Here is a 20193-nt window from a genome sequence, read left to right as displayed (position 1 = left end):
TCAAACTTGATTATAGTATGGAGACAGCATTGGTCCTCCTTATTGATTTACTGTGGCAGAGCGGGGAAATGAGAGTTCAGTTTTCCTTTTGCTTCTAGATCTTTCAGCTACTTGATTGTGGTATCCTTCTAGATTCAACTGCAAGGTTTGGGACAGGGGACAATGTTTTGCAGTGGTTTTCTTCCTTTCTTTGTGACAGGTTTCAATCAGTGTTAACAGGCTTGAGAGATGGAGCCAACAGCCCCCCTCATTTGTGGACTGCTACAGTGCTTGATGTTCAATCCTTTTCTGTTAAAAATCTACCTGAAAATGCTGGGTGAGGTCATCCATTGGTTTTGGGCGAGGTATTGTCAGTATGACACCCAATTATACATCCCAAGTGATGTTGTCAAAGTTCTATCCCACTGTGTGGAGCGGGTCTGGATAGAAAAATAGTTGTTTATCATTGGTTGGATGTTTATAGCTGATTTACTGGTGAAATTCAAAGTGTTGGTGATCACCTATAATAAGGCATAGGATCTTATTACTGGGATCCTCTATCTCCAATTGTTTCTGCCTGGCTGGTGCAATTCAGCCAATAACATATATTCCATGTCCAGTAATCTCTGTCATAGTGCTTGCCTTTTGGAATAGTTCCTGAGATCCAGACAGCTCTCACCTTGACGATGTTTAGGAAGCTATTAAAAACCCAAATATTCTTCCAGGCTATAGATCAATAAAAGGTTGATCTCCTGTTAATAGCCTTGCTTTGGTTTTAGGTTGCTTCTGAGGTTGTCCATATTTTTTTCTTGTTTTGTACTTTTTTTTAACTTTTAATTGTAAACCATTAGGTAGCCAATAATCTCTATCTATATCTGTCTGTCTATCTGTCTATCCTGTCTGTCCTGGTCTGGTCTGGTCTGGTCTGGTCTGGTCTGTCTGTCTGTCTGTCTATCTATCTATCTCTATCTGCTCTATAAAATCACACACATGGAATGGGTTTACTGTCTATCTTTCCATGTCATGAATCAGGTACTACAAGTGATCATGGGAGTAGGTACATCTTTCCAGTAAAGCAGGAGAGAACCCTTTCTGCTTTACTGAGACACACTCAATTCAGGTTCTGACAAATGGCTAAACCCATCATTCTAGCCATGTGTGAACTTGCCATTTTCTCCAATCCATTTCACTTCACTTTAGAGGTGATTGATGGATGTTTTTCACTATTAGAACAATGCTATTCACTGGCCTCACTAATAAAGCAGAGTTAAAATTGGCTATGAGACAGATCAAATTTATGCTGGCATACATTGTGCTGCATCAGTGTTGGCGAACCATTTCGACACCAAGTGCCGAAATGGTTGTGTGCACACGCCGGAAACCAGAAGATCATCTTCCCAGCGCATGCATGCATGCCGGGCAGCTGCTCTTCTGGTTTCTGGCGCTCCCTCACGTGTGAAGACCAGCTGGCCAGCACGCCAGAACCCAGAACAGCAACAGGCGATTGCTTACGTGCCCGGAGAGATGGCTCTGCATGCTATTGATTCGCCATCATGGGACTAGGCACATTAAACTACCTCTTTGGATGTGCCCAAAATAGGTCCTATATCTGTACCTCCTTATACTCTGAAGCATCTTTTTGAAACCAAATCCATAAATGCTATACTGTACAGCCCTAGAAATCAACACAGAGAGGTTTTAATTATACTACTTTAATAATTCAGTTTATTAAAATACCAATAACAGTATTTTGCTTTTCTGATATGTGATAAACTGTGCAGCAGGTATATTTTTATTATTGTGATCAATATCCGTGGCAAATTTCAGATAGAAAAGAAATTATTTTCAATGGAAAAGGATATTAGTAAGGTAAAAAATAATGTCCCTTCGTGAATGCAGCAAAAACTAAGACTGAAGATGAAAAGCATAAGGGATTAACCTAATAGTCTTTTCCACAACAGAAAACAATCACTGAATCAGCCAGTGAAGATAATTCACTAAATATTGTTATACTTGAGATAAAGATGAGAGGTACTAGAAAATTGTTAAGGAAACTAGTTAGTAGTGGAGTACAAGAATTCAATACATTGAAAATCTTAGTAACTTTTAGTCTATGTGTGCACGCGTGTCATTCATTGACACACACAATTAGTGAGTATAGTTATTTTTTTAAAAAAAAACATACAATCCAATGCATATTTATACTTTTCCAATTAAAATACTAATATTTTGGACTTTCTGATGACCTTGTATGAGTTTTTTTTGAGAAACAAGAACTGTGTTATTAAGTAATAGCAGAAATAATTATTTTCCATTGTATTTCCATACAAATATACCACCATCTCGATCATCCATTTTTCCCTATGTCACCTGCTGTTTTAAAAACAACCAACACTATCACTATAGGATATTTATATTGCCTGAACTTCCTTCACACTTTGAGTTCACAAGTATGTATTTTTGAGTTTTCCTTCTGTAACTAAAAATTAGGTGTAGGGCAGCACCTTTTCCAAATAACAATTGTATTAACTCTCCCTCTCTACTTCATTCCAATTTACATCCTACATGACTTTAGTCATTCTATATATCTGATAAAGTGAGCTGCAGTTCATGAAAGCTTTTTATAAAATTTGAAAAGCTTAAAAAGCTTTTTAAAAAATCTGGTATATCAGAAAAATATACCAGATTCCTTCTGATTTTTGACTATCCTGGAATAACAGCCTTTATCCTACTGTGCTTTGTTAGCTACTAAATCTAAGTATTCCAGCTGTGAAATAAATATCTGCATGGTTTTATTATAATCTCATTTTATGGTACCAATTCTACATTCCCCAGTAAGATCAGAGATACACTATTTTGAAAGGTCATAGATAATGGATATTTAATAACCAGGAAAGAGTCCCTTTTTTGCCAGTATTTTTTTTTTAAAAAGTAAGACCAAAATCTTGTGTTACCTCTATCAAATATAGTGCTCAAAAAAATAAAGGGAACACAAGCAGAAGACATCCGAGATCTGAATGAATGAAATAGCCTTATTAAATACTTTGTTCTTTACCTACAGTAGTTTATACACTGCTCAAACAACTAAAAGGAACACAAAACTATTGTATGTAACAAACAAAGTATTTAATAAGGCTATTTCATTCATTCAGATCTCGGATGTCTTCTGCTTGTGTTCCCTTTATTTTTTTGAACAGTGTATATTCTACTTTATCAGGACTTCCAAAGAGCAAACATTTAACAAATTACTCAATAAACTTTCTGTTGAATATTCATTCCACAACTTCTCTCCAAAACTATATTTACTGTGTTCCTATATTGAGCCATTCTGGTAGGAAAAGGCACGTTTCTCACAGAAAATCCAAGGAGCTGCCGATCCAGTTCTACAGAAGAATTATTGAGTCTGTCATCTGCACCTCTATAACTGTCTGGTTCGGTTCTGCAATCCAACAAGACAGACACAGACTTCAGAGGATAATTAGAACTGCAGAAAAAACAATTGCTACCAACCTGCCTTCCATTGAGGACATGTATACTGCATAAGTCAAAAAGAGGGCTGTGAAAATATCTACAGAACCCTCACATCCTGGACAAAAACTGTTTCAACTCCTAACCTCAAAACGACGCTATATGCACACCAGAACAACTAGACACAAGAACAGTTTTTTCCCCGAACACCATCACTCTGCTAAACAAATAATTCCCTCAACACTGTCAAACTATTTACTAAGGCTGCCTTACTATTAATCTTCTCATCGTTCCTATCACCCATCTCCTCCCACTTATGACCGCATGACAGTAACTTTGTTGCTTGTATCCTTACAATTGATATTGTTTCCTGATTGCTTATTGTACCCTATGACTATCATTAAGTGTTGTACCTTATGATTCTTGAATGTATCTTGTCTTTTTATGTACACTGAGAGCGTATGCACCAAAGACAAATTCCTTGTGTGTCCAATCACACTTGGCCAATAAAGAATTCTATTCTATTCTATTCTATTCTATTCTATTCTATTCTATTCTATTCTATTCTATTCTATTCTATTCTATTCTATTCTACTCTACTCTACTCTACTCTACTCTACTCTACTCTACTCTATTCTATTCTATTCTATTCTATTCTAAAATCCCCGTGTTCAAAGCAGGCCGAGAATGCATGAGAGCACTTTTTCTCATGGGGACAAATGCCCGGTTACCAATCAGGTGACTTGCAGCAAGTTCTCTCTTTTCCTAGGAGCTCATTTTCTGTTGCTTACGTGACCTATCATAAGATTCAGGAAGGCATGCTTAGGAGTAGTTTCCATAGCAACTACGACGTCTTCTCACCGACTCTCCCCTACCGGGTGGAATAGAACTCACAACAACTTTACGGAACATCCCAAGCAGCACAAGACCTTACCGGACAGGTGGGAGATGAAACGCGCCTTTGCTCCAAGATGGCAGAACCAGAACCAGAACCAGAGCCAGAGCCAGAGCCAGAGCCGCAGCCCGAGCCGGTGCCGGTGCCGGGATCGGGGTCGGTGGAAAAACAGGTGAGGAGGCGCCGCGATGAGTCAAGCGGTGGGCGAGAGGGGCGTGAGTCTCGTAGAACAGCCTCTAAGGCAGAGGTCTTCAAACTTGGCAGCTTTAAGACTTGTGGACTTCAACTCCCAGAATTCTTCAGCCAGCTAGTTGCCAAGCTTGGGGACCCGTGCTTTAAGGATACCTATCCTTCTTCAGCCTAAAAAACCTTCTCCATCTTTATGTCTGCAAAAATAACAGTCTCTCGCAGGGGTGGATAGCTACTTGCAGATCCCGGGGACCTCCAAAGCCACCCAACACCAAAACAAGAGTTGCCCTATTTGGGAAGGGACCCGCTTCTATTCCTCATACACAGCAGTCTTCGTTTAAAAGTGTGTCCGGGGAGCCTTAAGATGAGTGGACTTCAACTCCCAGATTCCCCCCCCCCATAGCATGCTGGCTGGAGGAATTCTGGGAGTTGAAGTTCACCCATTTAAAGCTCTCGAGATTGAGAAACATTGGTTTTAAATTGACACGCTCCAGAAATGTTCACACATTTGGTAGTCTCAGACAAGAAGAGCCTGGGATGGCTGTGCTGTAATTTAAAGGGCATCTGATTTAAGAGAAGTTGATATGGACTAGAAACTTCATTAGAGAGGAAGCCTAAATTTGTTACCCAGGAGCAAGGGGCACTGCCACAAAGGATTTGTAAAAATGTAAGAAAGGCAAGGCCCTTAAATGGCCATGAAATGGAAGGGAACACTTTAAATATTTGTTGCAGCTTTTCCCAACCAAAGTTTGAGAGTTCAACTCTTACAATTCCTTGGCCCTGCCTGGGAAGATTTGATTAACAGACAATTTATTCTTATGATTTATCTTATCTTATAGTTATATTCAGTGCTAGAAGAGTGATAATTCAAACACAACATTTACACCTCCATTACATTTATAATAACTCTTTCTTTGTCAAGTTGCACCTGTTGCCATTTCCCCAAAGTGGAATAATCCAATTTATGTTTACTTTGAAGTGAATTCTTCAGTTTAAAGTAAACATAAAGGACACATAAGATTGTAGTCCTGAGTCTTAGAGATCCAGGGTGAGGGGGTATGAAACCTAACCAAATTAGTACATGCAAATAAAATAAAATCCCCTGGAACAACATTCAATTTTTACAAGATGTTCATGTTTTTTTGTTAACAACACTACAGAATATATTTGACTTGGATATCCCAGATGACCTACAGGTCTGGTTTTACCTGGTGATCTTCTATTCAAGTACTAACCAGGCTCAGACCTCTATAGCTTCCCAGTACAGATGAGGGCTGCTGGGATGTTTCTGGGTATTGTATATTTGTAATAACAAATACATAAAATGAACTGTTGAAATATAGCAACATAGTAAAATTTCAGAAAAAAGAATCAAGTAAAATAGAATTTAAATTGTCTCTGATAAATTATCCTTTTCTCCCATTATTACAAATAAAAATAAGGTCAACTGTGTATTTTCAGAGCATTTTTTTTCTAGATCAGGATGTCCATATCTAACTGTTAAGAGTTAAGGTTAACTAGGAATGCTCTATTAGTAATCATGTTTTAACTTAATTAGGCTGTTTGACTGACAGACATTGCAGCCTTAAGATTGTTAAAACTAACCATGGCAATTTTAATAAATATATAAACTCTCATATTTAAAACAAATCTATCCTACTAACAGATTTGATGTGCTTATTATAGACAGCTGTGACTCAACTGTGTCCCAACTGTGATGGAACAACAGCAAAAAGACTGACCATGAAACTTTCTTGGCCAGGCTAATGGTTTCCCTTGGGGTCTTTCATTAACCTTTCAAGATTTTTCTCTTTGGCAACGGATTCAGTTTACTTGAAAAGCTTCTCTGCCTGTTCTTATTAGATAATACTTATTAGATATTTGTTGTTCTTTTTAAGTGACATTCTTGCTTCTCTTTTGAATGATTTGATTCTGAACAGGAAGTCCTTGATGATGGCCTTGGAAAGGATGCTTTACAGCGCCTTGCCCCCCCCTCCCCCATGGTCATCTGATCATGATCTGAGTCCTTGGCAGCCTGTTCATGCTTACCACCAGTTGGCAAGCGCCCTGTGACTGCGATCTCCATTTGCCAGCTTTTCTGCCAGCTTCCCCATGAAATCAATGGATTTGCAAACTCTTGCTGCAGAACTGAGATTTCCTTCTGGCAGGCAGCCCTTTGAGAATGAAAAGGTTGCCTGCTGGGAGAGAAACTTAGCCATTTCTGCTGTCCTTCCAAAGAGTTCGGAGGACTGCAGAAATGGAGGTCAGACCTCAGAAAGTCTCACCACCATTTCTGTAACCCCTCAAAGGAAAATGGACGGAAGGAAAACACTTTTGAAGGGCTGCAGAAATGGAAGTCAGAGCCAGAAGACTTGAGTCCTATTTCTGCACTCCTTCAAAAGTGTCCCTCTTCATGCACTGAGGGGAGTCGAACTCTTCCGGCAGGGTGGAGAAATGAAAGTCCGATCCTAAAGATCCCAGCTTCATTCTTTCTGCCTGCCAGAGCAGTTCTCTTCTGTACATGGAAGGGATATGAACCAGTGGTGAAATCCAATTTTTTTTACCACCGGTTCTGTGGGTGTAGCTTGGTGGGTGTGGTATGGCTTGGTGGGCATGGCTTGCTGGGCGTGGCAGGGGAAGGATACTGTAAAATCTCCATTCCCACCCCACTCCAGGGGAAGGATATTGCAAAATCTCCATTCCCGCCCCACTCTGGGGCCAGCCAGATGTGGTTTTTACCGGTTCTCCGAACTACTCAAAATTTTCGCTACCAGTTCTCCAGAACCTGTCAGAACCTGCTGGATTTCACCCCTGATATGAACTCAAGTGGGCTTCAGAAATGAAGCTCAGATCTTCATCATCCAAGTTTTGTTTCTGCAACCTGCTACAGAGGTTCCCTTCTGCCTACGTGGGGCGGGGGATCCTCCAGTGGGCTGCAGGAATGAAACTTGGATCCTGAAGATGTACACTTAAGTTCTGCAGCCTATTGCAGGAGTTCCCTTCTGTGCACAGCATAGAGCTGCCTGGCCTCCTTCAGGAGGCAGGTCTTTTGCTCCGTCTGCTTAACAACCCGCGTGGTTGCTTAACTGCCACATTTGGAACAGCTGGGATTATGTTTGTGGAGTGAAGCAGTCGTAAGGGTGCCTCGCTTAACAATGGCTTTGCTTCAACAATCAAGATTCTAGTTCCAATTGTGGTTGCCTATGTTGGTTGTTATCTACCCTGAGTGATGCATATATTTTGGAAGAATGGGTTTAAAACTTTTAATTAATTAACTATTTAAATATTCTACTAGAGAGTCTACTAGAGGGAAGGTAAAAAGAAAGCTACTATACTTGATTAAATATCAGAGTGCATGATAGTAGTACTGTTTTTTAAAGGCATACTCAAAATTCCCCCAAAGGCAAAACAAAGAGAAAATTATGGAGTATAAAAGATAAATGCAAAGTATATAGCCAAGCTGCTAGGCAAAGTTGATGCAATTACTTAGATTAACCAAGACAATGTAATATGTTAGACAGAACCAGAAATTGAGTTAGATATCCACTTCCTGCTTCTTAGACAGATCCGTATTTTTTCTGATCTGAGAAGTGACTGGGTTATGCATTGCACTAAGCCGCTGTTGGCATGAGGTTGTCTGCTGATATAAGAATCTAGCTTTTGTGCAAACTAAAGTTGCCTTAGCAGCCTAGATTCTTCTGTATTAGATGTATCTTACTATTTTGTTGTTTATGTGATATATGAGCTCAGCCATTGGAAGCAGGTGACACATTAGAGATTCATGAGTTACAAAAGAAAAATGAACCTGAACGATGGTTTGCTATAGTTTTGTATAGGAACAACAGGGTTCAGCTGAAACCTAGCAAAAGTTCCACCCCGTATGTGTAGACTTTTTTTCGAGAATGGATGGTTATTGAATGAATGCAGATTGAGTACAAAAATGAATGATGTATGAAAGAATAATTAGTGGTTCTAGACAAAGGGGAGTCCATGGATGGAATTAATAAAAGATGCTGGAAAAGGAAGAGATGATCATTGTTAACACAGACAATGAATAAAGGGGCATATGAATAAAGAGGAAGTAAGGATAAATTGCAATATAAAAAGTTATGGGAAAATACTATAAATTGGTGTAAAGAAGATATATTTTCTTTTTTTCTTACTTTTCTTTTTTTCCTACTAGTTTTACTCCTTTTCTGTATTTTGCAGAATGCTGCTTCCTCTGAAAGAAATAGTATGGCGGGCATGTCTATATTGTAACTGTAGATCAAATAATATATACAAAAAATGCATGTTCATTTCTGATTCTTAACTATTCTAACTTTTTTTCTGATTTGCATATACTGTAGGAACTGCCTGAAAACATTCTGATTACTGAAGTGCAGAAACAGCCTACATTGCCAGTGTCTACAACTGAAACATCTAGGACTAGTGCCCAACTACTTGAAGTAGTGTTAGCTATAGATCAAACACCAGAAGCTTCTGGGCCAACTCCAAAAGTTTCAGTGCCACAAATTGAGACTCGGTCTCCCTCTTCATCTTTCCAAACTCTTGGATCTTTGATGACACAGAAAAAAAGTGATTTTCCAAGGGCTTTGATCAGATCAGTGGAAAACATTGTGCGGGTTCAAGAAATAGCATCTCAAGAAGCGATTCAACAGGCTCCTCCAATAGATCAAGTTGCTGAGGAACTTCCTGAGAATGAGCCAATGCCAACAGTTTATCTAGATCCTTTTGAGATTTCTCTTCAATATGTGGAGAAGCATAACATCCTGCAGATATTTCAGGTGACTTCCTCTCTTCTTGCCCTTCCCGACTATTTAACTTGAATATGAATATTGCAGTTGTTGAGTTGAATTATCTTACCCACCCCTATGTAGCCAAGTATTCCTGAGTTCAGGACCCAGCAGTTTAGGTTGTCTCTGGAGATGAAGGTTACTTCATCCTAGTTTCAGGATTATAACATTCCTTATTTGTCCCCTGATTACTTAACTGTCCTGTGTATCCAATTCAATTCAAGATAACAATATATTAACCACTTAAATGTTTACTATTATTAATTAATGTTATTCTTGGAAAAAAATTATCAAGGATAACCTTCAAAAAACAGTACAAGTTCCTATGCTCCAAATTTGCCTTCCAATTTAGTTCCAATTTTGAATACAAGTTTTGCACTACTATATTGAATACAGCTGATCCTCGACTTATAACTATTCATTTAGTGACCATTCAAGGTTACAATGGCACTGAAAAAAGAGACTTATGACTGGGATTCACACTTATGACCATACCAGCATCTCTACGATCACATGATCAAAATTCAGGCACTTTGCAACCAGCATGTATTTATGATGGTTGCAGCATCTCGGTTATTGGATTGCCATTTGCGACCTTTGAATTGCTAAATAGCTACTGTATGTGTTTCATTTAACTACAGCAGTGATTCACTTAACAGCTGCAGCAAAAAGATTGTAAAATCAGGTGTGATTCACATAACCACCATGCTTAGTAACGGAAATTCCCATCCCAACTATGGTCATATCATAACTCAAGGAAAACTTACAATAAAGGTGGGATATAAATCAGGGGTGGGTTCTAAATTTTTTTACTACCAGTTCTGTGGGTGTGGCTTATTTTGTGGGCGTGGCTTGATGGTCATGTGACAATTGTTTAGGATTTAGCAGAGGTACTGGTCTACCAGGCTTTTAACTGCTTGCAGAGCTGTATAGGCACCGGTCTACTCATTTATTTTTGCAGGCACTGGTCTACCCATTTATTTTTGGAGGCACCAGTCTACTCATTTGTTTTTGGAGGCACCGGTCTACTCATTTGTTTTTGGAGGCACCAGTCTACTCATTTGTTTTTGGAGGCACCGGTCTACCACCACACTGCCTTTTAATACTGATCAGCTGTAGGGCGGCCCTTTGAAGCCCCGCAGCAAGAGTTTAAACAGCTTTTTCCTTATAGCCAATCAGCTGGGACTCAGGAGGCAGCAATAGATTGGGGGTGGGGCCAAATAAAAGGTAAGAATAACGCAGGGGCGGCGGGGGGGCAGAACCGGTTCAGTGATGTCATATCATCCCCGCTACCAGCTTGGTGGAACTGGGCCGAACCGAGAGGAACCCACCACTGATATAAATAAATAAATACAGTTGGAAAATGATTTCTTAAAACTGTCTTTAAGGTTTTGTTTCCCAGTTGTACTTGAACATCTGTTTTAGATCTAGCACTTCAGAAACTGGTTCAGAAATATTTCAGTGGTATTATCTGTAATATTAGACAAACGCAATCAAGTATTTTCAAGCATAAGATATTTATCAAGAAGGCACAGCATTCCACTGGCCTTTTTCGCTTGTCTTACTGGAACATTCTCTAACTTAAAGTTAACATTCAAGGCTTCAGCGCCTAATAACCTTGCCTGACCTTGGAAACAATTATGAAGGATTTGACCTAGTTATGGGTAGCCCTTGACTTATGACCACAATTGGGACTGGAAATCTCATCATAAAATCTTTGCAACTATAAATTGAGGCATCCATATGACTGGACCAATTTTGTTTTATAATTTTTGCCGTTAAGCGGATCACTGTGGTCATTAAATGAATCACACAGTTATTAAGCAAACAACACGGTCATTAAGTGAACCCATTGTTTTGAATGGGTGGGGATTTTTTTTTTTGCTGGAGACCAACAAAACCCTGGAAACCATCAAAAAATGTCACAAATTGCAGTCACATGATCGAGAGATGCTGCAACCAGTGATAAAAAGTGAGCCAGTTGCCAAGCACCCAAAATATGGCTACGTGACTAAGGTGGGGGCAGGTGGTGAAGTCCTAAAGCACCTGTTTCAAGGCCATTTCATTTGTAAGTCAAGAACTATGACTTCGATGCAGGATCCTTTAGAAAATTCTAGGGCTGGGGAAATGGGAAACCATTTTCATATTCTTGCCAAAAAAGCTACACAGATATATTAACATAGTCACTAGGAGTTGATTCAAAGGACACTTCATTTTTACTACAAAAGAAAACTAATATAAGCTGAAAAACAAAGAACAGATACCAGTATTAATGGAATTGTAGCAGTGTGCATAAATACTAAGTGTCACATGCTAAATTAATGACTTTTTGTTGGTGGTTTTGATTTTTGATCCTTGTTACACTTGGAGTGTGTGCATTTTAATGCTGTTTCTATGATGATTCTGGTTTGGGGATTCTGGAAAAGCCTTGGTGGCGCAGCAGACTAAAGTACTGTTAACTAACACCAGCTGCCTGCAATTACTGCAAGTTCAAATCTCACCAGGCTCAAGGTTGACTCAGCCTTCCATCCTTTCGAGGTAGGTAAAATGAGGACCCGGTTCGTGGGGGCAATATACTGACTATGTATAAAAAAAAAAACACCGCTGTGGGGGGGGCAAAAGCCCTACTAAGCATATATATATGCTTATATATTTATATATATATATATAAATTTGATTTATATGCCGCCCTTCTCCGGAGACTCAGGACAGCTTACAATGTGCTCAGCAATAGCCTTCATCCTTTTGTATATTTATACAAAAGTCAGCTTATTGCCCCCACAACTGGGTCCTCAATTTACCTGCCTTAGAAAGAATGGAAGGCTGAGTCAACCTTGAGCCTTGGCGAGATTCGAACCTGCAGTAATTGCAGGCAGCTGGTCTTAATAACCAGCTTAATAACAGGGTGCCTTAGACCACTGTACTACCAACGCTCTATACAAAAGTATGAAGGCTATTGCTTAATGCATTGTAAGCCACCCTGAGTCTCCGGAGAAGGGCAGCATATAAATCGAACCAATAAATAAATAAATAAATAAATATGTGATCAGTGGTGTCTGTGAAAGCTCAGCCACGACAGCATCATCAGATACATTTAACCCAGACTTTTAGTTCTTCAAATAGATGTCTGAATGTTAGTGCAGGAATTCAAATTAATATAACTACAATAGATGGATATCCAATCTCTGCCTGGATACAACCAGTGAAGGAGAGCCCACCACCATTCTGGATAATTTGTTCCACCATTGAACTGCTCTTATACTATACTTTTTTTTTCAAATGTTCAATCAGAATCTGTCTTCTTTTAAATTTGACTTGACTTCCTTGTATGTGATATCTTTTCAAGCGTTTGGAAAGTCCAATCTTATGCACATCTCTTTCCTCACTTTTAGAGACAAACATTCCCGGTCCTCAGTATATCTTAAGGATTTAAGTTTTTAATGTCATCATCATGGTTACCTCTGGATCTATTCCAATTTTCTTAAGCCCTCCTTAAAGAGTTGTCTGAAGAATGGGAATCAATACAATTGATAGGGTATGACCAAACCAAAATGATGTACAAGTAGTCGTCATTGAATGACCACTTGGTTAAAGACTATTTAAAGTTGCAATGGTGCTGAACAAAGGGGACCTTCAATGGGTCCTTGTATTTGTGGCTGTCAGACAGCATCCCTACAGTCATATGGTCACAATTTGAGTGGGTAGCAGCCAGTTCATAACTATGACATTATAGTGTTAACAGATTAACAGAGTTGGAAGGGACTTTATAGGTCAGTGATGGCTAACCTTTTTGCTGTCGCGTGCCGAAAGCGAGGCGAGTGCGGGGGGTTTGCGCGTGTGTGTGCCCACGCCCATAATTCAATGCACCCCGCCCCCCCACACATGCGGGCGTGACCCCCCCCATGTTCCCCCCACTTTTGGCACGCGATGGCATGGTGAGCCCTGTAGGCTCATTTTTCACCCTTTTCAGGCTCCAGAGGCTTTCTTGGAGCTGGGGAGGGCGAAAACTCCTCCTACTCCCCCCCGGAGGCCAGAACAGCCCATTTCCTGACTTCTGGTGGGCCGGGAAGGGCCAAAAATCAGGTTGCCGGTGCCCGCATGTGGCACGCGTGCCATAGGTTCGCCATCATGGTTATAGGTCATCCAATCCAACCCCCCACCTAAGCATGAGACCCTACACCATTTCTGACAAATGGTAGTCCAATCTTTTCTTGAAAGTCTCAAGTGATGAAGCTCCCACACTGTTCTGTGGTCATTGTTACATGTTCACTATTTGTGGCCTTTACTGCTGGCTTCCAACAGCAAAATCAATAGGGAAGCTGGCAGGGGATCGCAAATGATCATGGGATACTGCAACCACACAGGATTTGCCTACTCTTCCAGGAAGACAAGGCAGCTTATATGGGAATCTCCCTTCATTTTATCCCAACAACAATCCTATGAGGTAGTCTGAGCTACTTTTTGCTCAAAGTCATCCAGTGTGTTTCCATGGCTGAAGGTGGACTTGGTGGTCCTATGATTTAGAATCTGTATTTTGATGCAGCTTTCAATTCCTTTTTTTTTTTGTAGACACATCTTTTTTACTTGCTTTTTATGAAAAAAAGTATAATCACTACTTTCTTTATTTTCAGGAGATCACAGAAAACTTGGTATATGTGAAACCTGAGAATCCATTACAGTTTATATTAAATCAGGTATGTTTGCAATAGTTTGGTGAAGAAAAAAGTGCAGTTTTCAGTATATATAGATACATATTGCTTTAGAAAAGATAGCAATCCTTGGCTGATGTCCATTCAAACAGTGACCATTCAATGTTATGGCAGCAGTGAAAAATGGATAGACAAGTTCACCTCCCAAGGTTCCAGCCATTGCAGCACAACGTAGCTACGTGATCACAATCTGGTATGTATTTGGCTTGCATTATGATGTTGAAGGAATCTGCAGTCACATGATTGCCAAACAAAGTTAGTGGGGAAGCTATCTGAAAAAGCTGCAAAACACTCTAGTAAGTGGCTTCTGTTTTTTCTCCCTCCTGCGCCATGCTCCCTCCCATGCTGGTTTTCCTAGGCCTCCTGCAACTCATGGTCTACATTGACCCTCCCAGGCCCTCTTGTCACTTGCATCAACCATCCCAGGCCCTACCTTGGCTTGTCCTACCCATTATGTGCTCTTTAACTATGTTTCTCACCTCCTCCAACTTAACAACCTGCACTTCTTGTGGTTATGATAGCAACCAGCACTGCTTGGGATTGCCATCACCAAGCAATGCAGTCACATGATGTTGTGCTTTATGATTGCAGCACTTAGCGTCCCAATTGCTGTCATAACCTGAAGGACTACCTGTTGCAGCAAATAAATCTGTGATAATGCCAGAGAACATCTGTATGCCCATAGTTGAATTATGGGAAAAATTGTGTTGATTTATGGAAGGTGGTAGAGTTATGTAGTAATCTGGATTTGATCTGAAAGAGCTTCTGTGGATCTCTATGCAGCATAGGACAGCATTTATCCATGAGTCATTAAAGCAGCCATGTTTCTTTCCATATTGCAAAGCTGCAGCAGAAATCTTCTCACTGTTTTAATGAATCCCGGAACAAGTAACTGTTTTAATGGGTCCCAGAAAAAAGTTGTTTTCTACTCCCATACATTTTGAAGCACCTCTTCCAAATCAAACCTAAAGCATTGCAGAGTTTTAGAAAATGAAAAGATAGACCAGATAATCCATATGTATGTACCATTTGAGTCAGTAAATTCTGCACGCTCCAGAAGTAGACAAATCTAATTTGATATGCAAATCTGGGAAAGGAGCATAATTGATTTGTTTACCAGTGAAGAAATAATAAATGGCAAAACATTTTGTTTTTCATCAACTAACAAGCTAGGACTTTATGGCACCAACTGTGATAGAAATTAGAACACAGGTTTTGAATTGTGTACATTTCTTTTACAGTGCTCATAATTTTGGCTTTTAGACAAAATCTGATAATACTTGCACTAATAATTGCTGCCTTGCACAGAAAAATGGTTCTAAATTTCAAACCAACAGCTTGAGGAGAAAAGAGGCACTTATAAAAAATACAATGCTTTTTCTGAATGTGATACGACTTTTTATCAGGGGATGAAGCAAAAATAGATAAATTTCCATAAAGTAAATAAACATCAAATTAGCAGATTAACATAGGTCAAAATATGTCATCACACAACTCTAGAAAATGGGTAACTAAGTAACAATAAGACTGAGCAGAGTAAATCTTAACTCCCAACATTTCTCTAACCACCAAGAAACCGTGTTTCATTGGCTAAAAATGGTCTCTGCACAGGTATCAATTTGAAACCAATCAGTACTTTCATTCCCTCATCTCCTCATCTTGGGTTTGTTGGTTTTATTTATTTTTAACGTGACTGTAAGGGGCATCTTTACAAGATGTCAGGATTGCAGAAAACAGGTGAGGGTCAGAGCTTCATGGAGACCCAAAATCAGCATAAAATTATTCTGTCCTCTCTGCTCTTATTAAATGAACATATGTTCTGAATTATCCCACTTTGCCTGAAATTTAATGTACCTTGAGCAGGAGGTATTTGCTAAATATACCTCTTGTTTAAGAAAAGAGCCACATTGCTACCAGGTGAATTATATATATAGGAAGTATTTGTCATGATGTTTTTAAACAGTGTACCTAAAAAGGTAAAGGTTCCCCTCACACATATGTACTAGTCGTTCCCGATTCTAGGAGGCGGTGCTCATCTTCATTTCAAAGCCAAAGAGCCAGCGCTGTCCGAAGACATCTCCGTGGTCATGTGGCCAGCATGACTAAATGCCAAAGGCACATGGAATGCTGTTATCTTTCGATCAACGAGCTCATTGTCTTAGCCACTGAGCCACCATGTCCCCTTTAGTGTACCTTCATAAATACAAATATAATGTGTATAGTATATCCTATGGCATGTTCTAAAGCACTGATTGGAGGCATTTTTCCTCCAAGTATTTTGGTCTTTGAGGCTGCAGGAGGCATAATGCAGTGATGTTATTGGATGTAGAGTGTTGAAAATACTTCATAGAATCATTTGAAGGGAACTTGGAGGTTTTCTATTTCAACATCCTGTTTAGGGCAGGAATCCTCAGATCATGTGAAATGACTGTCCAAAACCTCTAATGATAGAAAACCCATGACTCCAGGAGGCATGCCAATCTGTGGTTTAACAGCTCTCAGAGTCAGGAAATCCTTCCTTATTTTTATGTTTGGATCTCTCTCTGTAAAGTTCCCACTCTTTTTTTCTTATCCTAAGAGACTAAGGAGAATAAATCAACTGTTTCTCTGCAGCCTATGTTCTTTTTTTATAGAAATTTTTTCCTCCCTAGCATTTTTCCTGCAAATGCAGAGTTTGTTTCTCCCCTCCCCCCCCCACACATACATACACAGAGTCAACCAACTGTTGATCTGTTGGTTGTGGTAGGAATTGATTGACCAGCTTGTTGCCAAAGCTGATGTAGGCTGAGAGGAAATGACTGGCTCAAAGTCATAGAGCCGGCTTTGATGCCTAACTCACAGTCTCTTAGTTTCTGGCTTGGTGCCATGACTAGACCAAACTGGCTGTTAGGTTTTAGAAATGAAAATGGATGTGTTAATTTATGCAGAAGCTAAGCCTGCGGTAAGGAGAGAGTGAACTTCTTCTAGGATCCCTTGATTGACAACATTTTTACAGTATGCATCTATGAATAATAAGAATTTATTACTGGTGTTTCCATGCCACTCTCCTTCAATACACAACAGAAATAAAGGTTAAAAATATCAAACCGTGACAATAACTATATACTGTCCTAACCAACTAAGGTAAATCACAAAAGAAAACCTAACATCCTAAATCCATGATGGCGAACCTATGGCACGCATGCCAGAGGTGGCACGCAGCGCCCTCTCTGATGGCATATGAGCCATCGCCCCAGTTCAGCTCTGCTGTGCATGTGCACGCACTTCCTGCCAGCCAGCTGCTCTTTGGGTCTCTGCCACAAATGCGTGAGGGGGCACATGCATGGCGGGCAGGGCGCATGCAAGGGGGCCATGTTTGCATTACATTTTGGGGATTTGGGCACACGCACTTGCATGCATGCGCACTTTGGCCACTCGGTCCGGAAAAGGTTACCATCACTGTCCTAAATGGTCTCTTGGTTTTTAATAAGCCATGGGGTTTTTTTCCCTTTTCAGAAGTTCAGGAGGGAAGACATGGTTCATATATATAGGGAGGCAACCTCTATTAGGGATGTAGCCATTGAGAAGGCCCTGGTCCAAGGCCTCTGTAGATGTTGTAGGGTGGCCTGATTCACTTTGAAGCAAGGTTTTAAAAATGAGTGGTAGTTAGTACAGATTCTGGAATGGAATGCTATGTAGGCAAATCTCAAAGGGGTCAGTCTGAAATGCTGCAAGCTGTATCAGTTTAAACCACTGGGTAGTTTTCAAGAGCAGCTCCACATAGTTGCTGTAGTTCAATTATGTGATAATACGGACCTGAATTCTTCCTGGTCCAGAAAAGCTCACAATTAGTTCCCAAGATGTAATTGTCACAATTGTGATAAATACATTAAATGTTTGCATTATCTGTAACCCAAAACAGTATGAATATTGTTAATTGCATTCATTAGACATTCTATTGTGCAACAGCACCACATATACGAAGTCTGAAATAGACTTCATCCTCATAAGGTATCTTCTGTAATTACTGTTATATCTGAAGAATCTATAATGACTGAAACCCTGGATATTTTGTTTTCTGTTGTTTTCTAGGTCCAGACAATGATAAATCAAAGGACTCAACCAAATGAGGAAGATGAAAAGCCATAATAAATACAGACAACTAAAAATTTAAGGATATAACTTTAGACACTCTAAAGAGGCCAACGTGCTGCCATGCTACCCATTTTTATCCTGTCTGTATGCATATCTTATAGATCTAAACAATATCTGTAGTAACTGAATACTTCCCATACAGATCCTATAATACCTAGAATAACAACAACCATAAAACCATAGTTACCTTAGCACAGATAGCAGGGAATTTAGGAAATGCATATTCCCACAGGTGTTGTACTTCTCATTAATACTGTTGCACTAATCTTCATAGTCTGAAAGGTTGTATGATCTTATGAAAGTAATTGAATTGCAGAATGGGTAATGTAAATAATCTCTTCCTGCTTTCTATGAGTGGGAATGTACAAACAAACTCCTTTCACATTAAAAAAAGCATTCTAGGATTTCAGAGGCTAGCCTCACCTTTTGGTGTAAGTTTGACGCTTGTAAGGATGGTTAGTCTTTCTTATATAAATAAGTATGAAAATGTGAAGTACCATTTGCAGAGTAAAGTAGAACTCTTCTGGTTTATAAATATTTATTTTAATATCTTTAAGACAATGGTTCCCAGACTATTCATCAATATGGAAAGGATACTGTTTAGTACTGTTTAAAGAGCAACATCTAGGTTGCGAACTTACACTGAAGTTATGTGTCATACTAGTTTAAATAGCAATTCTTCATTTTAGTCTAATTATGAATTGGCTGTGGTTAATAGACAATCCTACCAAGTGAACTCTTCATAATTTACAGTGCGTTTGAAATTAATATCATGTTAAATTAAAATCCAGGTGCCAGAATTTATCTTGCATTATATTGTTTGGAAACATTAATTGCAATTTCTGATTGAATCTGTTTGGAAATGGAGATAACTGTAATGAAAGTGAATAAGATTATATATGTAGACATTACCATCTAATGGCCATCTGAATTTTCCAGCCCTGACTTGATAGTTCTGCTTTCAGGCTAGTATCAAAACAATAAACTCTACCTTGGCTTCCACCTTCGATATTCCTATCTATCATCCATCTATCTATCTATCTATCTATCTATCTATCTATCTATCTATCTATCTATCTATCTATCTATCTATCTATCCTCAGTTCAGTTCAGTTCAGTTCAGTTCAGTTCAGTTCAGTTCATTACAGTCATAGACCAGAGACCAGAACAAATAAAAACACTCAGTAAATATACAATTAAAAATTCAAGTATAAAATATTAAATAACAACTAAAATCTGTGCTAAAATCCAGTCTGTCAATTATACATGGTCTAACTGTACTAAAATTACAATCCATAAACTGTGTGGCACATTGTCAGTTTAATACTAAAAGGGAAAGGAATAAGCAGTGCAAAGGGTTTGTCACATTTGTTGTATGTATGTACTGTATGTACTGTATTTATGTATTTATGTATGTATGTATGTGTCTGTCTATCTATCTATCTATCTATCTATCTATCTATCTATCTATCTATCTATCTATCTATCTATCTCCATATCCACCCACTCAACATTTTATTGAAAAAGGAAATAGAAAGTATTAGTTAACCAGGAAATTGGGACCAGAATTTTTGTTGCTAATCAAGGCAGTTGTTAAGTGAGTTGTGCCCGATTTTATGACATTTTTGCACAGCTGGGAAGTGAAACACTTCAGTTGTTACGTGAATCACACCATTGTTAAGCAAATCTGGTTTCCCCTATTGACTTTGCTTGTTGGAAACCAGCTGGGAAAGTTGCAGATGGTGATTCCATGACCTGAGATGCTGCAACTGTTGTAAATATATACCAGCTGCCAAGTGCCTGAATTTTTATTACATAAAAAAGATGTTGAGACTCTAGAAAAAGTACAGAGGAGAATAACCAGGATGATTAGGGGAGTGGAGACTAAAGCATATGAAGAACAGTTATAGGGACTGGGCATGGCTAGTCTAGGGAAGAGAAGGACCAGGGGAGACATGATAGCAGTGTTCCAATATTTGAGGGGCTGCCACAGAGAGGAGGGGGGGTCAAGCTATTTTCCAAA

General features: G+C 39.3%; 1 protein-coding gene across 2 annotated transcripts in view; it reads left to right on the top strand.

The window, feature by feature from the left end:
• The window catches only part of TEX55 (testis expressed 55), a 63429-nt gene extending 44258 nt beyond the window's left edge, over nucleotides 1-19171 (top strand). For both annotated transcript variants that reach the window (XM_087894796.1, XM_034411560.3), the window contains 4 exons: nucleotides 4217-4514; nucleotides 8881-9318; nucleotides 13959-14021; nucleotides 18108-19171. In XM_087894796.1, coding sequence (XP_087750922.1) covers nucleotides 4419-4514; nucleotides 8881-9318; nucleotides 13959-14021; nucleotides 18108-18164 — 654 coding nt within the window. In that variant the 5' untranslated portion in view covers nucleotides 4217-4418 and the 3' untranslated portion in view covers nucleotides 18165-19171. The remainder of the gene's footprint in view (nucleotides 1-4216; nucleotides 4515-8880; nucleotides 9319-13958; nucleotides 14022-18107) is intronic.
• The last annotated feature ends 1022 nt before the right edge of the window (nucleotides 19172-20193 follow it).

The sequence above is a fragment of the Pantherophis guttatus genome, chromosome 5, assembly GCF_059756535.1.
Source record: "Pantherophis guttatus breed Tessera chromosome 5, ASM5975653v1, whole genome shotgun sequence".
In the NCBI taxonomy this organism is placed as follows: domain Eukaryota; kingdom Metazoa; phylum Chordata; class Lepidosauria; order Squamata; family Colubridae; genus Pantherophis; species Pantherophis guttatus.
Note: the sequence above shows the minus strand (reverse complement) of the source record. Positions and strands in the feature narration are given on the sequence as shown.